General features: G+C 44.5%; 1 protein-coding gene and 1 non-coding gene across 2 annotated transcripts; one reads left to right on the plus strand and one right to left on the minus strand.

Annotated features, from left to right (window-relative positions):
* Nucleotides 1-12,229: 12,229 nt before the first annotated feature.
* LOC103288481 (peptidyl-prolyl cis-trans isomerase A-like) lies at nt 12,230-12,938 on the minus strand. The gene has a single exon (XM_054728916.1). It carries the CDS (start codon nt 12,936-12,938, stop codon nt 12,444-12,446), a length of 495 nt encoding a protein of 164 aa, XP_054584891.1. The 3' UTR covers nt 12,230-12,443.
* An 11,374-nt stretch (nt 12,939-24,312) lies between these two features.
* Nucleotides 24,313-24,419, plus strand: LOC114232551 (U6 spliceosomal RNA). The gene has a single exon (XR_003618624.2). It is a non-coding gene; the product is annotated as a U6 spliceosomal RNA (small nuclear RNA).
* The last annotated feature ends 589 nt before the right edge of the window (nt 24,420-25,008 follow it).

Here is a 25,008-nt window from a genome sequence, read left to right on the forward strand (position 1 = left end):
TCTCACTGTTTCAGAACCATTTTGCTTCATATTCTGGAAGGGAACTAGAGATCACCTAGCCCAGGGATTTCAAAGAATATTTTAAACTTTAGAACCTCTATTCAACTCTGAAAATGCACATCCGTGCACTCACAGAGATAAAAGCGGAAGTGCTGTGGCTGCAGCTTGCTTACCTTTGCTCCAGCTCTTGCCCATAGCAGCTCTGGATGCTCCTGGCAACCCCTAGAGCTCCGCAGAGCACATCCTGAAAGTCTGATGTCTTTATTTACAGATGAGAAAATTTACTGAGGTCCAGAGAGATGAAGGGACTTGCACAAGTTCACAAAAACTCAGGATTGTCCCAAATTCCTCTCAGTTCTAGCATTTTAGGACTTATTAACTTCTAGCTGAGCTGTTCCTCTAGTGTTCGTTTATATACTTTGTGATTGTCATTCACGCCTTAACAAATGTTCATTGAGCACCTACTATGCACTGGGTACACAGTAGGCCATCAGGACTAGTAGGTACCAGTTAAGGGAGTCAATGGAAGTAAAAACTGACACTATCTTCCCTCATACGGCTCCAGTCTCGCAGTGGGGCCAGAAAACTACTGTGAAAAGGGCCATAAAGGAGAGATCAGCAGTGTGATAAGGAGGGCTTGTGAGTGGGGTGTCAGTTTGATCCGGCTGCTAGAACAAGAAAAAAAACAAAACAGACTGGGTGGCTTCTAAACAACAGAAGTTGATTTCTCACAGTTCTGGAGGCTGGGAAGTCCAAGATCAAGACACTAGTAGATTTGGTGTCTGGTGAGGGCCCATCTTGGTTCACAGATGACTGTCTTCTCACTGAATCCTCACATCCTGGGAGGGGGTCTGGAGTCTCTTAAAAAAAACAACAACAACAACAAAAACACACATACACACACACACACACACACACACACACACATTTTTTTTACTAGAGGCCCGGTGCACGAAATTTGTGCATGGGTAGGGTCCCTAGTCCTGGCCTGCGATCAGGGCTGATCAGGGCCTTCCTTTCCTTAGCTGCCAGCTGCTGGCCGGGGCCTTCCTTCATTCCACACTGCCCCCTGGTGGTCAGCACACATTATAGCGAGTGGTCGAACTCCTGGTCAGTCAAACTCCCGAGGGGACAACTTGCATATTAGCCTTTTATTATATAGGATTGATTTCAGAGAGGAAGGGAGAGGGAGAGAGAGATAGAAACATCAATGGTGAGAGAGCATCATTGATTGGCTGCCTCCTCCCTCTCCCTTCCTCTCTGAAATCAATAAAAAATATATATATATTTTAGAAGTACAAGAGCTTTATTCTAGGATTAGATTTGTGTTTCAAAAAGATTGCCCAGTTTTGCTCAGTGGTTAGAGTGTCAGCCTGTGCTCTGAATGGTCATGAGTTTGATTCCTGGACAAGGGCAGGGCATGTACCTCAGGTTTGATCCCCAGCCCCTTTGGGGTGTGTGTGGGAGGCAACCAATTGATGTGTCTCTCTTATGTCGTCTCTCTCTCTCTCTCTCTCTCTCTCTCTCTCTTCTCTCTCTCTCTCTCTCTTTCTCTCCCTCCTCCCATGTCCCCCTCCTCCCTCCCTTCCACTCTCTAAAAATCAATGGAAAAAATATTCCCAGGTGAGGATTAAAAAAATAATGTCTCCAGTTGCAAAAGGTACCTGAATGCCCTGTCTCCAACCCTGTCCAAGCTGAGTTCCTTTCATTCCACCTCCTCCTTCTGTCCGCTTTTCTGACATCGGTCACATGCTGCTTGGGGCATTCTCAGCAGGGCTCGTTTCCACGTCTTGTGGCATATGCCTTTTGGCTCTAAGGTATGTGTGTGCAGTGTAGTGTGTGAATGTGTTGTTACTCCATCATTTATTCATTCAATAAATATTAAGTTATTAAGGGCCACTATGAGCCCAGTATCTGTTTGATTATCATTATGGGCAACCCACCTGATGGGAGATAATACGTTCTAGTGCTTGTATGTGGATGTGTTGACTGTGGTGCTATAAATGATGGCCACTGTGGGTGTCATCGATGTTACGTATGGCTCTGGGTGTAAGTCTCCTCGAGGTGTCATTGTGTGTGACTGTCATTGTGGGTGTTGTGTGAACTCGATGTGACAAGAGCGGGTGTGGTGACTGGGTGGGAGGTTGGGTGCCGCTGTGCAGTGTGAACGTAGGACTGTCGGTGTGGCACTCGTGCCCTGACTTGGGGAGGTTCGGCTGGTGTGAGTGTCTGTGTGTCTGGGGGGCCGGCGTGGCCCCCAGGTCCTGCTGTAAATCCGCAGGAGAATGAGCATCTCCGAGGCTCTTGGCGGCACTCGCCATGGCCGCTGGGATGATGGATGTGGGGAGTGGAGCCTCTGCCTGGCCGGGCCGGGGATGTTGGGGAGTAGGAGCCTCCCCCTCTGGCACTGGAGGGGAGAAGGGTGATGGGGGCAACCGGGTGGGTCGGGTTGGCTAGACAGGGCCAGATTAATAAAGAGGGGCCTGGGGGAGGGGCGGCCTGGAGGGTGGCTGTGGTAGGAGGCGGCAGAGATGAAAGTGGCCCTACCGGCGGGCAGGCAGGTGGCCTCTCCCCAGCCCTGTCAGCACTTTTTAATGTCCCCTGGTTAGAATGTGTGGGAGGTGGGGTGAGGGAAGCTGGAGCTCACCTTTCCCAGGCCCTGGAGGAGGGGGCTGGGGCCGCCACCAGGCGGGCTTTCCTTCGGGGAGTGGGAGGAATGTGGCTCCAAGTGTAACTGAGAGGAAGAGCCTGGCTCGTGCCCCCTCTGTGCCCCTAAAACATTACCTCAGCTTAGTCTACCCAGGGAGGCAGGCTTAGGAAGCACCTAGACAAACAGAAAGGGAGGTGGAGGGGTGACTGCGCGTGAGGTTGTGTGACATTGTGTGCGGCGCCGCACACGGGTTATTGTCGGGGACGTGCAAGAGAATCTGCGGGAATAAATGAGCGCAAGGCTGGGCTCATGAGCCCGCATTTTGTTAGTTCAGCTCTCTGCGTGTGGGAATTTACATTTTAAAACCAGGGGCTTGCGTCCCGGCTGGGCCTGTTCAGGAGTGCGGCCGTGGGCAGGTCACCTAACCCCTGAGCTGCGTGGCAGCACCTCTAAGGAGAGATAAGGGCGTCTGTTTCACAGGACGATCATGGGGCTTAAATAGACGGAAATAAATGCTCAACTGTAAATCTCTCTCCGAGAGTGCGGTTTCCTCGTTAATAACCGCATGTGGGGCCTGTTGGGTGACAGTGCGATGGTGGGGGTGTGTCTGGGGGGACTCGGTGTCTTTGTGTATCAGTCATAGTGGGGGCCTGGGTGAGAGGACGTGTATTGGAGTAAGTGTGAGCTGTTTGCAGTGAGTTTGCTGTGCGAGTGAGTGTACAGGGGTTAGATGTGTGTTTGGTAGTTGTAGTAAAAGATACAACGACATCTGTGTGGATCCAAGAGTGGTGAGTGTGAGGATCTTGGTGTGGCTGTGGCTGTGTGTGTGTCTGGGCGTTAGCCTCATGTGTGTGTCTGTTTGCAGTAGATGGTTTTGTGAGGTGCGTGTGAGTTTCTCTGGCACCTAAGAGGGGCATGTGCATCTTGGGGAGTGCGCTGGCTGTGTGTGGGGTGGGTTTTGTGTGTCTCCGTGTCCTGTGTGTGTCTCCGGGGGGTGCCCCAGAGCGAGTGTGGCTGATGTGCCTTTGTCTTGGTGGTGTGAGTGTGATGGTGGTATGTGGTGCCTTGGTGTGGCTGTGTGTGACTGTGTGTGTGACTGTGTGTGTGACAGTGTGTGTGTGCGTTTGCGTGCGAGTGTGTGTTTGGTGAGCGGCTCTGCTGCCTTAAGCACCTTTCGAATACATTGGCCACAGCTCATTGAATCCTTTAACAATCTGACTCTGCTCTTCCTTCCCGGTTTTTTCTAATTCAGTTCCTCTTATTACAAAAATAAAAAATAAAGCGCTGCCCCTTTCCAGTGGCTGGCCCCGCGGAGCCCCCGCCTCGGGACCAGCCTCGTTTCACTCCATTTCGGAGAAAACGGGAAGTCGGTAATTTTAAAAAATATTTCTACTTTATTTGGGATTTAATGTTCTTACAGAATCCTGCTGCCTCCCTGTGTCCCCCCTCCCCACCTACCCCCAGCCCCACATGCAAGAGGCGTAATGGCCCGTTCAGCATATTAGGGGAGCCAAGCGCGCATGTGTGTGTGTGTGTGTGTGTGTGTGTGTGTGCATGTGTGTGTGTGCGTGCGCCGCGAACTTGAGCAAAAATACTCAGAGAGCTACAGCAGACACACATGGGCATACACAGCAGTTCAAACGTATACTCAGACATGAACTCAAACATGGGAACGAGACAGGCAGAGCGGGGAGGACGGAGAGACATGCTCCGGGTGAGAGGCAGGTCAGAAGCAGCTTATACACATAAAGGAACATGAGCTCAAGGGAATGAGGGGGTTGATCATCTCTGGGCTAGGCATTGCCCCGTTGTACATGGCATGGTCAAGAAGTGATTACTCAAGGTTATGCAGGGAGCCAAGATTAGATGTGGACCTAGCCGGTTGTTCAGTGGTTAGAGCCCACATACAAAGGATCACGGGTTCAATTCTGGATCAAGGGCATGTATCTTGGTTGCAGGCTCGATCCTCGATCTCAGTCGGGGCACGTGAGGGAGGTGATCAGTCGATGTGTGTCTCTCACATTGATGTTTCTCTCTCCCTCTCTCTCACCCCCCTCCCTTCTACTTTATCTAAAAGCAATGAAAAAAATATCCTTGGGTGAGGTTTAAAAAATAATAAATAAATAAGACTAGATGTGGGGACAGAAAGTCCTTTGCCAGTTGCCTGTGCTCTGCTGTTGGGGTTCCAGAACAGGCAACTGTGTGAATGTGTGCACATATGTGTATAAGATGTGCTTGCTTTTTTTTTTTTTTTTTTAAGATGTGCTATTGAACAGCACTAACTTAAGGGCCATACACATATTAGACTCAACAGAGGCTGGCAGGGTCTGCGTGTGGCTGTGCATGTCTATAAATATATTTTGGAGAACTTGTGTGTGCACACACATGGGAGCATCCATCATGGTGTATAAGCCTATATAAGTATGGCTGTGTCTATGCATACACTATAAGCCCCTATGCACAGGGACAGGAACCATGTATCCATTCTGTATCCCCATCACCTAAAGAAAGGGCTTGGCACATGGTAGGTACACAATAAAGACTCATTCAAGAATGAATGAATAAACAAAACCACTCTGGGAACTCAGGTAGCTTAGGGAGAGCCTGACTAACACTGGTAGAGCCCATGAGCAGCCCAGACTCTGGGCAGGATCTGGAAAGAGGGGAGACGCTGCACCGTGGCGTAGTTGGGTGGGAACTCTGCTGATCTTTTCCTGCTGCCATCTCTCTGGACGGGAATGTGGGCCTTGTGGTCTGTGCTTTGTTCAGAGCGATGAGTTTCAAGAGTTATTTCAGACTATTCTGTGGTGGAAACAAGGAAATGAGCTAGCCATTTTGTTAACCGTGGGGCAAGTAAGGGAGAGAAAGGCAGTAGTGGACAGAAACTGAAGATGGATGGATGGACAGAGACAGATAGACATACTGACTAAACACAAGCTGATGAATAGATTTATTTATAGACAGACCAAAAGACAAATAGAGACACAGATAAATAGATGTATAGATAGACACACAGACTGACATGAATAGTCAGGCAGGCAGGCAATCTTCAGGAGTGACTGACAGACCAACAGACAGGCAGACCAATCGATAGCCAGCTAGATGGGCAGTTGATTGCACAGAAAAGATGGATGTATAGCTCAGCATGCAGAATAGGCCTACCAATAGCCAGGCCCCGCTTTCTAGCCTCCTTCCTTGCTAATGGAACCCACTCTTTGGTTTGGCGTTTGCAGACCAACTCCTTCGGGGAGGGTTGAACCCCTCTCTTGCCTTAGAGGGTACTCTTCGTTGATCCAGGAAAATCATGGTAATTTCCATTCCCCTTGCTGGGGATTCGTTTCGGAATGGACAGATGATACAATTCTGACCATTTTAATGTGGGAAGACGTCTGTAAAGGAGACTTTCTTGGGGGAAATTTTACCTCACACTTATATAGGGGGGAGATGTGCTCCTTTCTCTCCTCTGGAGTTTGGGTTTTTCTATGTGAAGATAAAGTGCTGAGGTGCTGCAGCCTTTTTGAAACCTTGAGGTTTCTCCAGAATCAAAGGCTGACATGACAAGGATGGCAGAAGAGAGATGTTGAGAAGATTCTGAGTGATGCCACTGGGCCACATTAACCAATTTGGGAATCTCCCTCCCCAACTTCTTGTTATGTGAGATAATATTTTTCTTATCATCTTAGCCACTTTTGGTAGAGTTATCTGTTACTCGCAGCTAAAAGCATCCCAATTACTATACAAATCAACTGACAAATTGGCAGACAAATAATGGAGAATTGGGGAGATACATGAATGGAGAGACCAACCAGTAGACAGAAAGACATACAGACAGCCAAAACCGGTTTGGCTCAATGGATAGAGCATCGACCTGCGGACTCAAGGGTCCCAGGTTCGATTCCGGTCAAGGGCATGTACCTTGGTTGTGGGCACATCCCCGGTGGGGGGTGTGCAGGAGGCGGCTGATCGATGTTTCTCTCTCATCGATGTTTATGGCTCTCTATCCCTCTCTCTTCCTCTCTGTAAAAAATCAATAAAATATATATTTTTTTAAAAAGACATACAGACAGATAACCAGTAGACCAACAGCTAGACAATACTAGTAAAAAGACTCTTCAACTGACAAAGAGATAAGCAGATGGTTTGTAGATGGATACTAGGTAAGTAGACAGATGGACAGAGGTGAATTGGGCCAGGGGTGGGGAACCTTTTTTCTGCCAAGGGCCATTTGGATATTTATAACATCATTCACGGGCCATACAAAATTATCAACTTAAAAATTAGCCTGCTGTATTTGGTCAAGTATTTAATTAACTCACCCCTAATGCCTTGGCAAGACTAAACCAATGATTCCACGGGCCTTATATGGCCCATGGGCCAGACGTTCCCCACCCCTGGATTAGACAAATGGAAATTTGGATTGGAGCACGGAGGGATAAATGGAAGGACTGACAGATGGAGACATATGCAGACAAACGGGCCTCCGATACCTTCTCCAGAAAACCATCCCTGACCCCAATCTGTTTTGAAATCTCCTTCTCTGTGTTCCCACAGCCACCTCTACACAACACCATGTCAGCCCTTACCCGCTGAGTGGTGAAAATTGTTTTGTTGTTACTCTTCGTCATGGTAAGTTCCAGGTCACATGTTCCTTGAGGATAGGAATCACATCTTATCCCCAGATTAGCACAAAGCTGAGCACACAGTAAGTGCTGGATAAATATTTATCAAATGAACAGCTATAGATGGATGATGGGAGAAAGGAAGGAAGGTAAGGAGGGATATAGGGAGGGAGGAAGGAAGAAAATAGAAATATAGACAAAATGTTGTACAGATATATAAATGGAAATGGACAGACAATTTGGCAAGCAGGTTGACAAGCCATAAAAGAGGCAGATAGACAGTATGTGCATGTATATACCAACAGCAGACAGATGAACAGAGAAATAGCATGATCAGTAAATAGACAAATGGATGAGAGAGAGAATGAGAGAGAATATGAATGAATACGGATGAAAATAGATCACTAACAGGCAGGCAGGTATATTATAGATGGAGGAATAAATGGATGGTCAGCCAAATGGTTAGATAGCTCAAAAACAGATAGAAAAACAAATAAATGGGCAGATGACAACGACTGACAGGTTCTCAAACCTGTTGTTATTGTTGAACTCAGATATACGTGATTCCAAATCTGGGCCTTTCCCAAGACACTGCTGTTTCTTTGATTTTAGGATCCGGAGCATAGGATTTAGAGTTTTTAATTCAAGGATGTGAGGTCTGAGAGTGATGGTACTTTGGGGGTCCATATTATCTTGGCAGGGAGCAGTTTGAGTATGAGTAACTTGTTTTCAGAGTGGTCACAGTGTGTGACAACCTCATTGCCAAACATCCTCACTCTGAAATCAAGGCTCTGGCCTCACAGTATGAATTGGGGGCTGCTGGAGGGTGGGAGTCAGGTAAAAACTGGAGGACAGCAAGAATCGCCAAATTAATGACCCACCTGGGGTCAGGAAGACCACGTGGGGATGAATTATCTGGTTAAGAAACCATGACCAGGTGGATCAATGGAGACAGAAGGTTTTATCACTTACTACCCCACGTTTAAAGAGAGCTGTAGCCCTGGGGCTGGGGCTCATGGGGACTGTGGCCTTTCCCCAGTATCGCCCTTGCCCTGGCTCACTGCGTCCTTAGGGTGCTCGGAGCTGAGCTGGGGAGACACGAGCCCTGGGGGCTTCCCCAGGAAGCAGATTATGAGATGGAGATTAATGTGCAGGGCAGTATCAGGAAGCTCTTGGGATCAAAATCTTGGAGGGAGAGCCCTGATCAGTTCGGCTCAGTGGAGAGAGCGTCAGCCTGTGGACTCAAAGGTCCCAGGTTCGATTCCGGTCAAGGGCATGTACCTTGGTTGCGGGCACATCCCCAGTAGGGGGTGTGCAGGAGGCAGCTGATCGATGTTTCTCTCTCATCGATGATTCTAGCTCTCTATCTCTCTCCCTTCCTCTCTGTAAAAAATCAATAAAATATATTTTTAAAAAATAAAAAACCTTGGAGGGAGAGGGAGGAATCAGGAATGGGCAGAAGCTGACCCCTTGAGGCACTCTGGAGCTGGACTGGCCCTTTTTCCCAAGTTGGTCCAGAGGGCTCAGCTTTTATAACCGCATGTTGATGAAAAAGATGGCATCCACAATGACTCCCAGGTTCTGGTTTGGGTGACTAATTCTGGGAACATACAAATGGATTCAGAAGAGGGCGGGGGTAAGTTCATTGTGGTTGAGTTGAAGTTGATATTCTTGAGGAATCCAGCTGGAGTATGACTGCCTGGGTTCTATGACTGCCAGTTATTCAGAGCTGAACTCTGCGGTATTCAGAGTTTAGCTCTGAGAAAGGCTTGATGGGGGCGGGGGAGGGGGAGAGAGACTGTGTGGGTGATTTGTGTGAAGGTGGACAGAGGATCCATGGGCCTGATGAGGTCCCCAGGGTGAGTGTGTGGAAAGAAAAGAGCTGTGGGCTGACAATGGAACTGTGGTGAACACCATCCTTAAAGGGAGCTGGAGAGGGAGATAGAAGAGATTCCAGGGAAGCAGGAGGCAGCAAGGAGATGCTGCTGTCATGAAAGATGTGGGGGATGAGACCCAAAAGGTACCAGCCAACACAGCTAAGTGCCATAGAAAGGACAACAAAGGTAAAAGTGGCAGAGTCTGTTGGAGAGGGAAAGGGGTTCCTGGTGGTTGGCCTTGAGGAGAGCATTTCATCAAAGTGGTGGGTGGAAGGCAAGTTGTGATGGTTTGAAGAACAAAGAGGAAGCTGAGGGTTATACATTTCTGAGTGGACAGACATGTGGATAGATTACCCGGGGTCAATGCTGGGCCAGTCCAAATGCAGTCTTTCCAGACGACCTTGCTTGTGCCCCTTCTCTCATGTTTCCCATCACTGACTGCCTGTATCTATCATAGTTATCTCTGTCCTGCCCTCTTCCTCTCCCAGACCATAAGCTCCTTCAAGGTGGGATTTTTATCCACGTTTGGGTCCTTCCCTGTGCTAGAGATGGTGCCCACTGGACCTGCAAGTCATCAGCAGCTGCTTATGGAGTGAATGAGTGATCTGAGGTGAGACCATGGGGCAAGTTTCCTGGTTTGCAGACCGTCAGTCAGCAGACAAGGGATGAAACGATGTCCAGGGTAGAAGATGTGTGATGGGAAGAGGGATGGCTGAGAATATGGAGAGGTGTGAATCCAGGCACTTAGGGCAAAAGAAGTCCAACTGACCTTTGAGCAGAAGTTCTTAGCCTTTTGAGATCCTGGACCCCTTGGAGCTGCCCATGTAAATAATAAACACATGCTCCAGAAAAAACACATCACACTCATATCCATTCTGCATATGTGTCAGGAGTTTCACAGACCCCGAGGCCCATCTCCAGACCTGCCCAGTGATCCATGGGTTCCAAGCCAAATGGAGTATCTACCAGTCCTGTGACCTGGTAGATACTGACCTCGCCCATCACTTACTCCCTCTGGGCCTCAATTCTCTATCTGTAATCTGACGTTGTAAGTCAGGTATTTTACATACCACAAACATTTCACCCTGTTAGTGGGTAGAATTGTTCCAACTTTGAAAAAAGAATGAAGACACAGTTCGAGAAACTTGACCAAATGGACACATGAGTAAGTGAAGGAGCTAGATTCTACTCAGGTCTGTTTGACTCCAAAATCCTGGGCTCTGTCCTGTAAACTGTGCTGCCTACCGGGTATAACATTATCGATGCCTGTCTGCCCACCCCTGGCATGGTTAATGCACTAATGTACATGAAAACAATTTGGAAACTGGACAGCACTTATGCAAATATAAGGTACCACATTGGTATCATCATTATTGATCACCCGTATCTTAAAATCCCTTCCTTGGCATCTGTTACGTTCCTTCCTCCCAACCTCAGGCCACTTATTCATTGCTTCTGTCACCTGCTCCTTTTCCACCTGTCTCCCGAGGGTAGGGTTTCTCTAGCCCCCACCTCTTGCTTTCTGTTCTTTACTCTCTAAATTATTTCATCCTACAACTTCAGCTTTGACCTCCAAGCAGGTGACTCTCAAATCTATACTCCAGTCCAGAGCCTTATTTCAACCACCGACTGGGAGTTTATCACCTACACCAGTGGTCTCGGACTTTGCTGTGCATCAGAATCACCTAGAGAGTTTGTTAAAACAGATTCCAGGGCACCACTCCCACCGCTTTTGATTCAGGAGGACTGGGGTGGGGCCAAATAATATGTTTTACAGCATTATGCAAAGTATAACTGCACACATTGAAAGTGAACATTTTAATAAGTTTTGACATAGGAATATAGTCATGAAACCAGCACCACAATCAAGATAATGAACATAACGTTACCCCCCAAAATCTCTTTGTTTCCCTTTATAATCCCTCTCCCCCCCCCTCAACCTCCACTCCCACCCCAAGGCAACCTTGAACCTGTTTGTGTCACTGTAGATTATAGTGTTTGCATTTTCTAGAGTACTATGTAAGAGGAATCATAAATTCTGTACTCTTGACCGTTTCTGGCTTTTTCACTCAGCATAATTATTTTGAGATTCATCCATGTTGTTGCATATATCTGTAGTTCATCCCTTTCGTTTCTCCAATCACTAGTTGATAGATATTTGGGTTTCTAATTTGGGGCTATTCCAAATAAGCTGCCAAGAACATCCATGTAAAAATCTTTGTGCTTTTATTTCTCTTAGAAGTGGAATGGCCCTGGCTGGTATGACTCGGTTGAGCGTTGGCCTGTGCACCAAAAAGTTGCTGGTTCAATTCCCAGTCAGGGCACATGCCCAGTTTGCAGGTTTGGTCCCTGGTCAGGGTGCATATGGGAGGCAACTGATCAATGATTCTTTCTCATATTGGTGTTTCTCTCTCTCTCTCTCTCTCTCTCTCTCTCTCTCTCTCTCTTTCTCTCTCTCTCTTTCTCCTTCTCCCTTCCTCTCTCTCTCTCATCAATAAATTATATATATTTAAGTGTAATGGCTGGGTCATATGGTAAGTGAATGTTTAACTTTTTAAGGAATTGCCAGACTGTTTTCCAGTTAGTTGTGCCACTTTACACAGCCATTGAGAATTTCAATTGCTCCACATCTTTGCCAATATCTGATAGGATCAGTCTTTTTAATCTTAGCCATTCCAATGGGTACGTTAGTGACATTTCCTTAATAACTAATGATGTTGAGCACTTTTTCAGGTGCTTATTTGCTATCCATATATCTTTTTGGGTTAAAGATCTGTTCAGATATTTTGCTTATTTTAAAAATTGGATTGTTGTCTTCTTACTGTTGAGCTGTAAGTGTTCTTTATATATTCTAGAATACACGTGCTTTGTTGGGTATATGTTTTGCAAATAATTTCTCCTAGTACATGGCTTACTTTTCCATTTTAAAAAACAATATCTTTTGAAGAGCAAACATTTTTAATTTGATGAAATCCAGTTTATTGATTTTTTTTTTCTAGTTTGAGTTTTGGGGTCATATTTAAGAAATCTTTGCCAAACTCAAGATCACTAAGACATTCTCCTATGTTTTCTTTTTCTTTTTTTTTGACAGACAACTGTTTAGTTTTTATTTCATAATCATAAACTTAACTCTGCAATCCAGCTAGACTGGGAAGGGGTAAGGAAATTATGGAACCCAATAAACTGGCAAGAGCACAAAGATTATGGAACATTCCAAGCAAATTGGGGTGAAGGGGTGCTCTCCTGAGCTACAGAAGGCATGGTCTGGTGGTTAAGATAAAACACAAGTCAAATTTATTAGAGTTGTCCACAGTCAGCGATGGTGAGCTTCTTGCTGGTCTTGCCATTCCTGGACCAAAAGCGCTCCAAGGCCGTCACAATATCCATGCCCTCTTTCACCTGGCCGAAGACCACATGCTTGCCATCCAACCACTCAGCCTTGGCGGTGCAGGTGAAAAACTGGGAGCCGTTTGTGTTAGGCCCAGCATTTGCCATGGACAGGATGCCAGGGCCTGTATGTTTCAGGATGAAGTTCTCGTCCTCAAATTTCTCCCCATAGATGGACTCGCCGCCTGTGCCATTATGGCGTGTGAAGTCACCACCCTGGCCCATAAATCCTGGAATAATTCTGTGAAAGCAGGAACCTTTATAACCAAATCCTCTCTCCCCAGTGCTCAGAGCACGGAAGTTTTCTGCTGTCTTTGGAACTTTGTCTGCAAACAGCTCGAAGGAGACGCGGCCCAAGGGCTCGCCATCGATGGCGATGTCGAAGAACACGGTAGGGTTCACCATGGCTGGTCACGAGCGGCTTCTGCAAAGCCTCTCCTATGTTTTCTTAAAGAAGTTTTATAGTTTTAGCTCTTATATCAGGCCTATGATCCTTTTAAAGTTAATTTTTATATATGGTTTGAGGTAGGTTTTTTAAAAATATGGCTATACTTTTGTCAAAAATCAATTTACTATTTATGTGCGGGTTTATTTCTGGACTGGTATTCTGCTCCATTGATCTATTTGCCTGTCTTTATACCAGGACCACACTGTGTTGCTGTTCCTTTATAAGTCTTGAAATCAGGTAGTGTAAGCCTTCTGTATTTGTTCTTTTTCACAGTTGTTTTGGCTGTTCTAGGATCTTTGTATTTCCATGTGCATTTTAGAATCCATTTGTCAATGTCTACAAATAAAAAGCCTGATGGGATTTTGAGGTTGTATTGAATCTATAGATCAATTTGGGTTATAGATCATCTTAACAATATTGAGTCTTCCAATGCATGGATATAATGTTTCTCCATTAACTTGGGCTTTCTTTAATTTATCTGAGCAATGTTTTATAGTTTTCAGAGTACAGGTCTTGCATATCTTCAGTCAAATTAATCCCTAAGTATTTAATATTTTAAATGCTATTGTCAATGGTAATTTTTAAACTTTCTATTCCTATTGTTTATTGTGAGTATATAGATATACAATATGTATTTGTTATAACAGATTATTGGGCCCCAACTCCACCATTTCTGATTCAGTAGGTCTGACAGGTGGTCCCAGAATTTGCATTTCTAATAAGTTCCCAGTTGATGCTGATGCTGTTTATCTAAGAACCACACTTTGAAAGCCGTTGACATAAGTGTTCTGCCTGAACCTCTTGTTCCAAACCAAGCTCATCACCTGGTCCCTAATAAGCTCCTCTGATTTTTCTTGTTCCAGAAACGGCCCCACAATTGAATTCCATGTGCAGTGGTTAGCTGTCGGAATTTCCCATTGCAAAATCAATCTGTGGTTTATTTTAACACAGTCACATCCAGTGAGCTGCCACTATAATAAGATACTGCTGAAATATGTCTCCCCTCTGTTCCCTTCACTTCCCATCTCCTATCTTCATCACTACCCCCTGGACCAGTGAAATCACCTCCTAACTGATCTCTCTGCCTCCAGTCTCTTTTTACTACAATCTGTTCTCCATGTTCCCAGACTAATTATTCTAGTCAGCCGCTTGGATTATGCCAGTCTCCTGCTAACCAATCTCCCACTGGGCTCGCACTGCCAGATGAATTAAGTCTAAACCCCTCACTCTGATATTGCAGAGATTTCCAGTTGCCTATTGGTATCCATCCTCCTTTCATCTTTAGAAATAGAACTCATATCTTATTCAGGAAAGCAATATTCCCAAGTTTTAAGAATTATATTTCTCAGTATCCCTTGCAGATAAATAGCCATGTGACTAAGTTCTGGCCAATAAGTTATTTCTGGAAAGCACCATAAAGGTTACATAAAGAGGGCAGGTAGATGAACAGATTGCCTGTCTTCCCTTCCCTTTTCCTCCATGTCTGGAATGCTGGAGCGTTAGCAGCCATCTTGGGCCATGAGGCAACTTTAAAGATGGAAGCACTTGCTAAGGATATTAGAGAAAAAGAAACCCTGTGTGTTTAAGCTACCATAATTTGGCTACTTGCAGTCAGACCTAATCCTGACTGATACACATGATATTCAAAGCTATCCAAATATTAGCCCCAACACACTTTTCAGTAACCTCTGATTCTACCTCCCTCCCCCCGCCCCCGCTACAACTACACTATGTTCTAGCCAAACCAGAAAAGGTTCCCACAGTTGATTCGTATAAAAATCAGTTTCTATACTAGGAAAGTAGAGTAGACATTTCCTATTGCTTTCATTAAGTACAACTAAAAACCCTGAACATCAAAAATAAAGCAAATGTAAGAAGACTCTGAAAGGTGGAAAGAAGGCAGCAGACCAGCTAGGGACCTTGGAATCCAAGGAACAACATTGTGGTGAGTTCCCTGTTTTCCTTTTGTCTTACCTCATATATATCAGAAGCCAGCAACCCAGAAATACCAATAAGCATAGACTCCAAAAAAGTCCCAGTAAAGGCCTGCTTTCTCTAGTCAAAGGACTAAAAAGGGGCAGCCTAGCAAAATAGCTTTTAGACAATACCCACTCTACTCCAACCAAATGCCACAGAAAAATCTGTGGCCGCACTTCCACCCATGTCAGCAAGGGTGAGCGCTAAGCTAGACTTCTACCCTCACCAGGCTGTACTGGGTCATTCCAACCCCCTGCAGGGTGGTGTCAGAGAAGGGCAAGTAGGAAGAATGAACGTTGGTACTTGCCAGGGGTAACAAGCCTCCCACCTCCACCCAGCAGTAATGAGGTGACCCTCCCTCTCCACATTGGGGTGGTGTTGTATGAGGCCTAGTAGAGATTAAGGACTTTCATACCCCATAGTGTCAATGGAGCTATGTGGGTAGCTGTAACAAAGCACACCTACCCCCTCACAGCCAGGGAGGTATCAGAGGCCTGTGGAGAGCTGTTATTGTCACCTCCATCCTGCAGTAATGAGAAGAGCCAAGTGGGGAGCTTGGACTTCTACCACACCTTGCAGTTGCAAAGCAGTGCTCTCCCCCTTCTTTGCTAGAGCAGTGTCAGCAGAAGCCAGCTAAAAAAGGTTTAAATATAATCAAGTCTCTTACAACAATCCCCAAAATGTCCACGTTTCAATTTAAAAAATCACTCATCATACCAAGAACCAGGAAGATCTCAAACTAAATGAAAAAAAGATAATACTGAGATGACAAAAATCTTAGAATCATCTGACAAAGATTTTAAAGTAACCATCACAAAAATGCCTCAACAAACAATTATGAACACACTTGAAACAAATACAAAAAGAGAAAGTCTCAGCACAAATATAGAAAGTCTTAGCAAAGAAATAGAAAATATAAAGAAGAACCAAATGGAATTTTAGAATTCAAAAATATAACAACAGAACTAAGGACCTCAAATGATGGGCTCAACAGCAGAAAGGAGAAAACAGAGAAAAGAATCAGTGAGCTAGAAGATAAAACAGTAAAATGACTCAAGCTGAACAACAAAGAGGAAAAAAACACAATGAAAATAGACTGCAGAACTATAACAAAATATCTAAAATTTTTGTCATTAGAGTCCCAGAAAGAGGGGATACAGAGAGCAGGGCTAAAGAAGTATTTAAAATGGCAGAAATTCCCACAAATTTGGCAAAAGATATAAACCTACAGAATCAAGAAGTTGAGTGAATTCCAAACTAATAAACCCAAAGAAATCCACACCAGAACACATCACAGTCAAACTTCTAAACACTGAAGACAGAAAATTCTTGAAAGTAGTGAGAGAGAAATGACAGGGGGAAATCAATTCAAATGCAGTGGATTTCTCATCAGAAACCATACAGGTGAGAAAAAAAGTGGCATAACATTTTTCAAATGCTGAAAGAAAAGAACTGTTAACTCAGAATATCCAATGAAAATATCCTTCAGAAATGAAGGGGAAATCAAGACAGTCTCATGAAGGGAAACTAAGAGAATGTGTCACTAGCAGACCTAGCCTGAAAGGATGGCTAAAGGAAATTCTCAAAATAGAAAGAAATTTATAAAAGAAGGAACCTTGGAACATCAGGAAAGAAGAAAGAACCTGGTAAACAAAACACAGGTAAATACAGCAGAATTTCTTTCTCCTCTTGGGTTTTCTAAATTATGTTTGAGTATTGAAGCAACTAATTACAACACTGTCTGATGATATGTAAAGAAAATATTTAAGACAATGATATAAATGGTGAGAATAAGGGGATGTAAAAGGAGGTGAGGTTTCTGCACCTCACTTGAACTGGTAAAATGATGACGTCAGTGGACTGTGTAAGTTATGCATTTATAATGTGATACCTAAAGAAACCACTAAAAAAACCATGCAGGGACATACACTCAAAACACCATAAAAATAATGTCAGCATTCTAAAAAATGCTGTCTACAAGAAACTCACTTCCAATGTGATATCTATGCAGGTTGAAAGCAAAAGGATGGAAAAAGATATCATGAAAACACTAATTAAAAGAAAATAGGAGTCCATATATATTAGTTTATATGCCACATCAATATCAGGTAAAGTACACTTCAGAGCAAATAAAATTACCAGATACAATAAAAGGGTCAACCATAAATAAGATATACAATCCTAAGTGTGTAAAAAAAAAAAAAAAAAAAGCAACAGAGAGGCAAAATATGTGAACCCAAACCTGATAGCACTGAAAGAACTAGACGAATACACAATTAGAGTTGAAGACTTGAACACCCCCTCTAAATAACTGATAGAACAATTAGACCATCAGAGTGGGTGAATGTTCTTCAAAGGGGAAATAAACTGTGGCACATCCCCATCCCAGTGTATTACTCAGCAGTAAAGAAGGAATGAACTATTGATACACACCACAACTTGGATGCCTTTCTAGAGAATTATGCTGAGTTTTATTTTAAATCCCCAAAGGTTCTATACTGTTTGAATCAATTTATATACTATTCTTGAAATGACAAAATTATAAAATTGGAGAACAGACTAATGGTTGCCGGGGTTTAAGGAAGAGTGAGGGCTGCAGGGAAGTGGGTGTGGCTATACAAGGGCAGCATGAGAGATCCTGTGGACATGGAAATGTTCTTCCGTTGCTTATGTCAGTGTCAGATCCTGGTTTTGATATTGTGCTATAGTTTTGTGAGATACACCATTGGGTGAAACTGGGTAAGGAATACCATATTATTTCTTACAACTGTATGTGAGTTATCTCAAAATAAAATGATTACTTTTTTAAAAAAACAAAGCAAGTTAGCACTGCTTTGCACAGCCCTTCATAGACCTCACCCTGGGAGATAGGGCCCAACTTAAAATATGTCAAGAATCACAGAATGTCTAAATAAAGGCATCTATGATAGGTCCCCAGGGCAGTTTGTGTTCTTTGGGGCTCCTCCTTAATGCCAGGGAGGGCAGCCATGTCCCCTCTAACATGCTGGAGACATGTTGTAAAACATACGGACTTCCTCCCTCTGTTCTCCCTCACCTCTGTCTCTCAACTCCTTTCCAATCTTCCTCCAATATAAAAACCCGATTTGCCCTCCAGCTTTGCCCTGCAGTTCCCTTAATTTCAGTTCTCAGTATTGACCTGAAATTATATATTTGATTGGCATTTCACTACCATCTTTCTTGCATGAGCTACACTCAGAATGCATTGATTGCCACTTTCCGTTTTCATTTCTTTAACAGAGATGGGGAACTGAAAAGTATTTGAGAAACAATCTGAATGTAGGGTCCTAGGTTTTTTTAAACGATTTTCCCCCTTCCTTTTCAGCCGTCTCGCCAATATATAATTCGGTAACGAAACTTTTTAGCTACTTGCTGTTATGGAATCTTTCCAAACAGCAACATTCGTTTTGCACTCATAGTTTATTGGTTTATGTAACATTTAGTTAAATTATATAATAAGAATAATATGCACAGCTGGCATAAACAGGCTGAGTTAAAAACAAATGACTCCTGGTAAGCATGCAATTCAACCAAATGGGGGAGCACAAGTGATGGCGTCCTAGCCATGAAGGTTTGATGAGCCATGAGTGGAAGTCAGTATGTTTTACAAAAGCATTGATGGTGTCACTTAAGCCAGTGAGCCAGGTAAGTGCAGGTTGTTTAAAGTTTTATTTTAATAATACCAATAATAATAATGAACACTTTTTGAGCGCCTACATTGTGCCAGGCCTCATCCTATGTGCTTCTATTTATATCTCAATTAATCATTACCCAAAGAAAGTATTATCATTCCCATTTTATAGATAAGGAAACTGAAGTTCAATGAAGTTCAGTAACTTAAATTCTCATAGCTATTAGGTGGTAGGGCTGAGTTTCTGTCCAGTTCTAAAATCCATGCTTCATCACTATGGTATATAGTATTATCTCATGTATTTGTCTTCTGGGTGAATAAATGGATGCAGGTAATTGTGTAGAGGACAGGGAAAGGCTGGAAGTCAGGAAAGTGTCCCTTAAAGACTAGCTGACTCGTTCTTGGCAGTTTCCTGAGGTGAGAAGAGTTCCCAAGGAGAGGGACGGATGTTCTTAGAGGGGTTGGGAGTGTGGGGAGTTCCACTGAGAACCATGGAGGGAGCCTACATCTGGTGCTGGGACATGTCAGCCCTGTCTCCTGTATCTATTCCAGATTTCTGGCCGCCACCATGGTTGGCCTCCCTTTAGTTCAATTCTGTCTTCTTTTAGTCCAACTGAATCTGGCTGGAAATTTTAAATCTTTATAACAAAACTAGAGGCCTGGTGCACGAACTTCATGCACTCAGGGAGGAAGGGGGTCCCTCAGCCAGGATTGCGAGAGGGTGCAGGCCAGGCTGAGGGACCTCACCAGTGCACGATTGGTGCGGGAAGGGACGCAGGAGGTTGGCCAGTCAGGGAGGGACCACAGGAGGGCTCCAGGGCTTGTTCGGCCCATCTCACTCAGTCCTGATTGGCCAGACCCCAGCAGCAAGCTAACCTACCTGTCAGAGCATCTGCCTCCTGGTGGTCAGTGCATGTCATAGCGAGTGGTTGAGCAGCCTTAGCATATCATTAGCATATTATGCTTTGATTGGTTGAATGGACGACTGGATGACTGGACACTTAGCATATTAGGCTAAGGAGAAAACAACAAAGCTACACTCTCAGTGCCTTGACTCATGACTCCAACAGCCTACTAGCTGAACTACAGACCATTTCTCTTGCTTTCTGGGTCACTCTGACCCTTTGAAGAAGAGGTCCCTGCTCTCATCCTCAGCCCCTTTCTCCTTGCCCTCTTAAATTCCTTACCTGAAGCACACCTATTGGCTGAGGTTTAAGCTCAGGTTTCTTCCTCACTTGGATTCCCTTAGAGAAGGCGCTGTGCTCCCTGTCACCTCACTGTCTCCTGCTGGGTCCTCCTATAGCCTGAAGTGAATTCCTCACCTCCTGCCAGTTGTTCCTTCTGCCTGGAATGCATCCCCTCCTTTTTTTTTTTTTACTGAGCTTCTTTTTAATTATCCTCTGAATCACAGCTCAGATGTCACCTCCTCCAAGAAGCTCCTCCAATCCCATATCTATATGTCCAAGTGCCTAACAGTGTTTGTCATGTAGTAGGTGCTCAATGAGTGTTTACTGAATGTATTAACCAGTCCATGATTAAATCCCTTCTGGTTTGAAAGTCTAATCTACTACCCATCAAATTTCAACTGCTGTAGAAGGATGGTTCTGTCTCCCTGGTCATGTGTGGGGCAGAATGACTCTTATCCCCCGACCCTAGTGAATGAGTAAGTGAAGGTCACCCAGCCACCTACCCTTCAATGGACTCACTCTTCATGAATTCCCAGAAATCTTCTGGCTTCCTATTCCTATAGGATTTTTCAATATTAAAAAATACTGTAGATGGACAATGCATTAGTCACAATAGACTGGCTTATTTGGGTGTAGCAACCCCCAGTCTTGGTGGTTTAAGGCAAGGAAGATGTATTTCTCACACCATGCATGCATATGGTTGAGCTGGGGGTTCTGCTTTGCATTGTCATCTCCCAGGGACCCAAGCATGGTTCTAAGAAGTCCTGTAGTTAAAAAAAAAAGTTAAAATCTGTTTACATTTGCTTAACCTTCCATTTCCCAAATTATTTACAACACAACCCTTTTTCTTATGTAACACCTATTTCTATCCTTATGGGCCTCATGCTCAAAAAATACCAGTCTAAACTGGTTATAGCATAACAAACCTTTGTGGCACATCTTATAGTCAATAAAATATGAGTAAAGCAGTCTCTACTTACATTTGTCGATTTTTAAAATGAGTTCAACAAATATCTGTGGAGTTCTTACTTTGTGCCAAGTGCTCACCCAGGTACAGGACTTGCTGAAATATATACACTGAGTGGCCAGATTATTATGCTCTCTGAAGGCATAATAATCTGGCCACTCTAATATATATATTAGAGGCCCAGTGCATGAATTCATGCATGGGTGGGGTCTGGACAGCCTGGCCAGGGGGAGGGGACATGGGCAGTTGGCCGGCCTGCCTGCTGGTCGAACTCCTGGTCGAGGGGACAATTTGCATATTAGCCTTTTATTATATAGGATTATATAGGATATACACTGAGTGGCCAGATTATTATGCATTCAGAGATCATAATAATCTGGCCACTCAGTGTATGTTCTTTGCTGTCATCAAGCTTCCCTTCCAATGGGGAAGACAGACTAAACCAAAACCAGCACTGTGCACACAAAGTAAATATATTTTAAAGTGCTATGGAAGAAAGGCTGTGAGAGTGCATAATAGGGTGACCTTACCTAGTCATGTCAGACTATCCTGAAGAAGTTAATCTGCTATTTGCAAGATGAGCAGTTCATTGGGCAAAGTGGGGATGGAGAGTAATGGTTGTAGGCAGAGATAGGAAGTGTACCAGGCAGAGAAAACAGCATGTGCTAAGTCCCCGAGGCAGGAACAGAGGGGTCAGTAAAGTTGGAATACATTGAAAAGGGGGCAGTGAACAAAGGACCATATTATGCAGGCCTCAGGGGTCAAGTTGTCATTTTGAGTTTTATTAGAAGAGCAGTGGGAGACAATGAGTGGAGAGCTCCCGATCCAGCATGGAAAAAGCAGACACAGTCAGCTAATTAATTATATGGCTTTTTATAATAAGACTAGAAGCCCGGTGCACGAAATTCGTGCACGGAGGGGGGTTGTCCCTCAGCCCAGCCTGTACCCTCTCCAATCTGGGACTCCTGGAGGGATGTCTGACTGCCCGTTTAGGCCCGATCCTGGTGGGATCGGGCCTAAACGGGCAGTCGGACATCCCTCTCACAATCCAGGACTGCTGGCTCCCAACTGCTTGCCTGCCTGCCTTCCTGATTGCCCCTAACCGCTTCTGCCTGCCAGCCTGATCACCCCCTAACCACTCCGCTGCCAGCCTGGTTGATGCTTAACTGCTCCCCTGCCAGCCTGTTTGCCCCCAACTTCCCTCCTCTGCCGGCCTGGTCACCCCTAACTGCCCTCTCTTGCAGGGTTGATCACCTCCAACTGCCCTCCCTTGCAAGCCTGGTCCCTCTCAACTGCCCTCCCTTGCAGGCTTGGTCCCTCACAACTGCCCTCCCTTGCAGGCCGGGTGCCTCCCAACTGCCCTCTCCTGTTGGCCATCTTGTAGTGGCCATCTTGTGTCCACATGGGGGCAGGATCTTTGACCACATGGGGACAGACATATTGTGTGTTGGAGTGATGGTCAATCTGCATATTACTCTTTTATTAGATAGGATATTTAATTGGAATGGCACTCTATTCTCTACAAAATACTTTCATGTCATTATCCTCTGTCTTCCTTGCAGCAACTCTCTGAGGGAACTAGTTCAAGTATTAGAACAGAGGGGGAACCTGAGGCTCAGAGAGGTAAGTGATTTGCCCAAGGACACACAGGGACCTAGCTGGAGAGCAGGCATCCACATCCTGGTCATCTCACTTCTTGGGCCAGTCCTGCAGGGAAAGCACTGGCTCTGCATGAGTCGGTCCTAGAGTCTGTGTCCTTACTGGCAGGGAGGCCCTTCATTGAAGGACTGTGTGGAATAGTGGTGAAGTGCTCAGACTTAGTTCAGGTCCCAGCTCAGCAACCGCTTACTAGCTAGATGATCTCTAGCAAGTTATTTAACCTCTAACTGTCACAATCCTTATTTGTAAAATAGGGATAGTCATATTAACCTCATAGGATTGCTATAAAGATTAAATGAGGCAATTCAGATGGAAGTATCTGACACACAGTAGTAGGAGCTTAACAAATATCAGTTTGATTTTTTTAGAGAGATAACTAGCTCTTTCTTTTATTTTGGAATATACTGAAGGTGAAAGTTAAATGAGGCTCAAATCCCTTCATAGCAGGGTTCATTATATAAGAAATGGGTGGAGTCCTTGTGTGATATGCAGGTGTTCAAGATGGTACAGAGGAGGAACAAGTGCTGGGTCCCTTCTCGGTAATAATGCTGATGCTCAAAGTAAAGCCTTTACAGCTGACACGTCTACCTTCCAGACTGTATGGGGGAGTTCTGCAGATGATAATTCCCCTGGGAGCTGCACACAGGGGAGTAATTGTCCAGGTGTTCTCCCAGGTGGATAGTATACGGTGGCCTTGAGAAACACATTCAAGGAGCTGTTGGGGTAAAGACCCTGGAGAAGCAGCATTTCATAGTTTCAGAGGCCTGAGAAACATCAGTTGAAAGGCTTCCCCAGAGAGTTAGTGGGGGCTTTAGGGTAAAAGACAGGGGCTTGGAGCACAGGGAATATCTGTGATTCATGGGACTCACTGGGTATCCCCGACCACTTGTGGGGCTTTAAATCCAGGGCAGGGTGGACCTTTGTGGGACCTGCCCTCCCTGGGGCATGACGTCCTACTCTGAGAACTTTATATGGAAAGGACGGGCCTTGAGTTTTTCTAGCTTTGCTCCTGAAGATGGGCCTTCTAGAAAGAGCTGGTAGGTTAAGTGTGGTCTCAGGGGAAGGTCTAATCAGTGACTCTCAACTGTTTTTACCCTGATTTACAGCCTGAAATAAATGTTGCATAGTGACCCAGCACACAGCACACAGTGTGCGCCCGCACGCGCGCACACGTACACACACACACATACACACACACACATACACACACAGTTCTTTTAAGTACAATACCTACACTTATATATGTGATGCATCTTGGTACTTTATTTTCTATTTTATTCTATTTCATTAAATTGATTTCATGACCCGCTAATGGATTGCCACCTGCACTTTGAGAAACATTGGTCTAATGGATGATGACTTGTTTTTGAAGGTGATTGAGGTAGATGTTGTTCATGAATAATGAAATTCAGATGAGCAATGCAAAAGGCTGCACAGACTGTATACTTTAAATGCTCATAGAAAATCTAGAATCTAGTTTTGTGTCACCCCTAAATATAGAGGCTGGAGGTAGTAAAAACAATAACAATAAGAAAAATAACAACAGCATTTACTGAGGACCTACTGAGTGCTGAGAGCTGGGCTAGGTACTTGAGTGGGATAAAAATACAAATAGTAAATACTCCCTGCCCTTAAAAGAGTTCATAACCTCGTGGAAGAGGTGACCGGGATCATAAACGCAGACTATAAGGGTATTTCAGGTCAATGTGGCAGACTGAGGATGTGTAGGAAGATGTCCCCCACTAGAAATATAAACTTTATAATTATATATGATACATTTAAAATATATAAATTTAACAATTGAAAAGTATATAACCATATCCTAAAGCAATCAATGGAAGTCCCTAAGTGCCAGGAATGAAAATAAAACTCGGATCCAAAATGCCCAGGGGGTGCTCGCTTTGGCAGCACATATACTAAAATTGGAACGATACAGAGAAGATTAGCATGGCCCCTGCACTAGAACGTCACGTAAATTCGTGAAGCATTCCATATTTTTATAAATGGTGATGGAAGGAGACTGGACTTTGGGTGGTGAACACACAATACAATATACAGGTGATGTATTATAGAATTATACACTTGAAACCTATATAATTTTATTAACCAATGTAACCCCAATAAATTCTATTAAAATTTTTTTAAAAACTAAAGTGACCAGTGGGGGCTCACAGAGTGATCCATTCAGATGCCTGTTCTTGGGAGTTGGGAATTTGAACTGAGAGAGCCAGAGACTGGGATGCAAGTAGAGACACATTGATGGCAGTACGAAGGAGAAGGCCAATGGCTTCAGCTTCTAGGGACACAGAGCTGCCTTGGCCTTTGCCCTTTCCAAGCCTGGATGTGAGCTACTTCTGAGTGTTCTCGGTAAACATCTCTGTGCTTCAGCTAGCTCAGGTTACTTTCTGCCATTTGCAGCATTGTTAGCATGGCTTGGTTAAAGAAGGGATCTCCTTTTCAGTAGGATGAGTCTTCTCTTAGCAATTCATACAAGTGCCAACTTAGAAGCTCTGGTTCATTGTGGCCTAAGGGCTCCAATATGGTGCAGGTCAGTTCATTCCAGAACAGGTACTGTGTCTGCCTGGCAT

This window comes from Eptesicus fuscus, chromosome 17 (assembly GCF_027574615.1).
Source record: "Eptesicus fuscus isolate TK198812 chromosome 17, DD_ASM_mEF_20220401, whole genome shotgun sequence".
In the NCBI taxonomy this organism is placed as follows: Eukaryota; Metazoa; Chordata; class Mammalia; order Chiroptera; family Vespertilionidae; genus Eptesicus; species Eptesicus fuscus.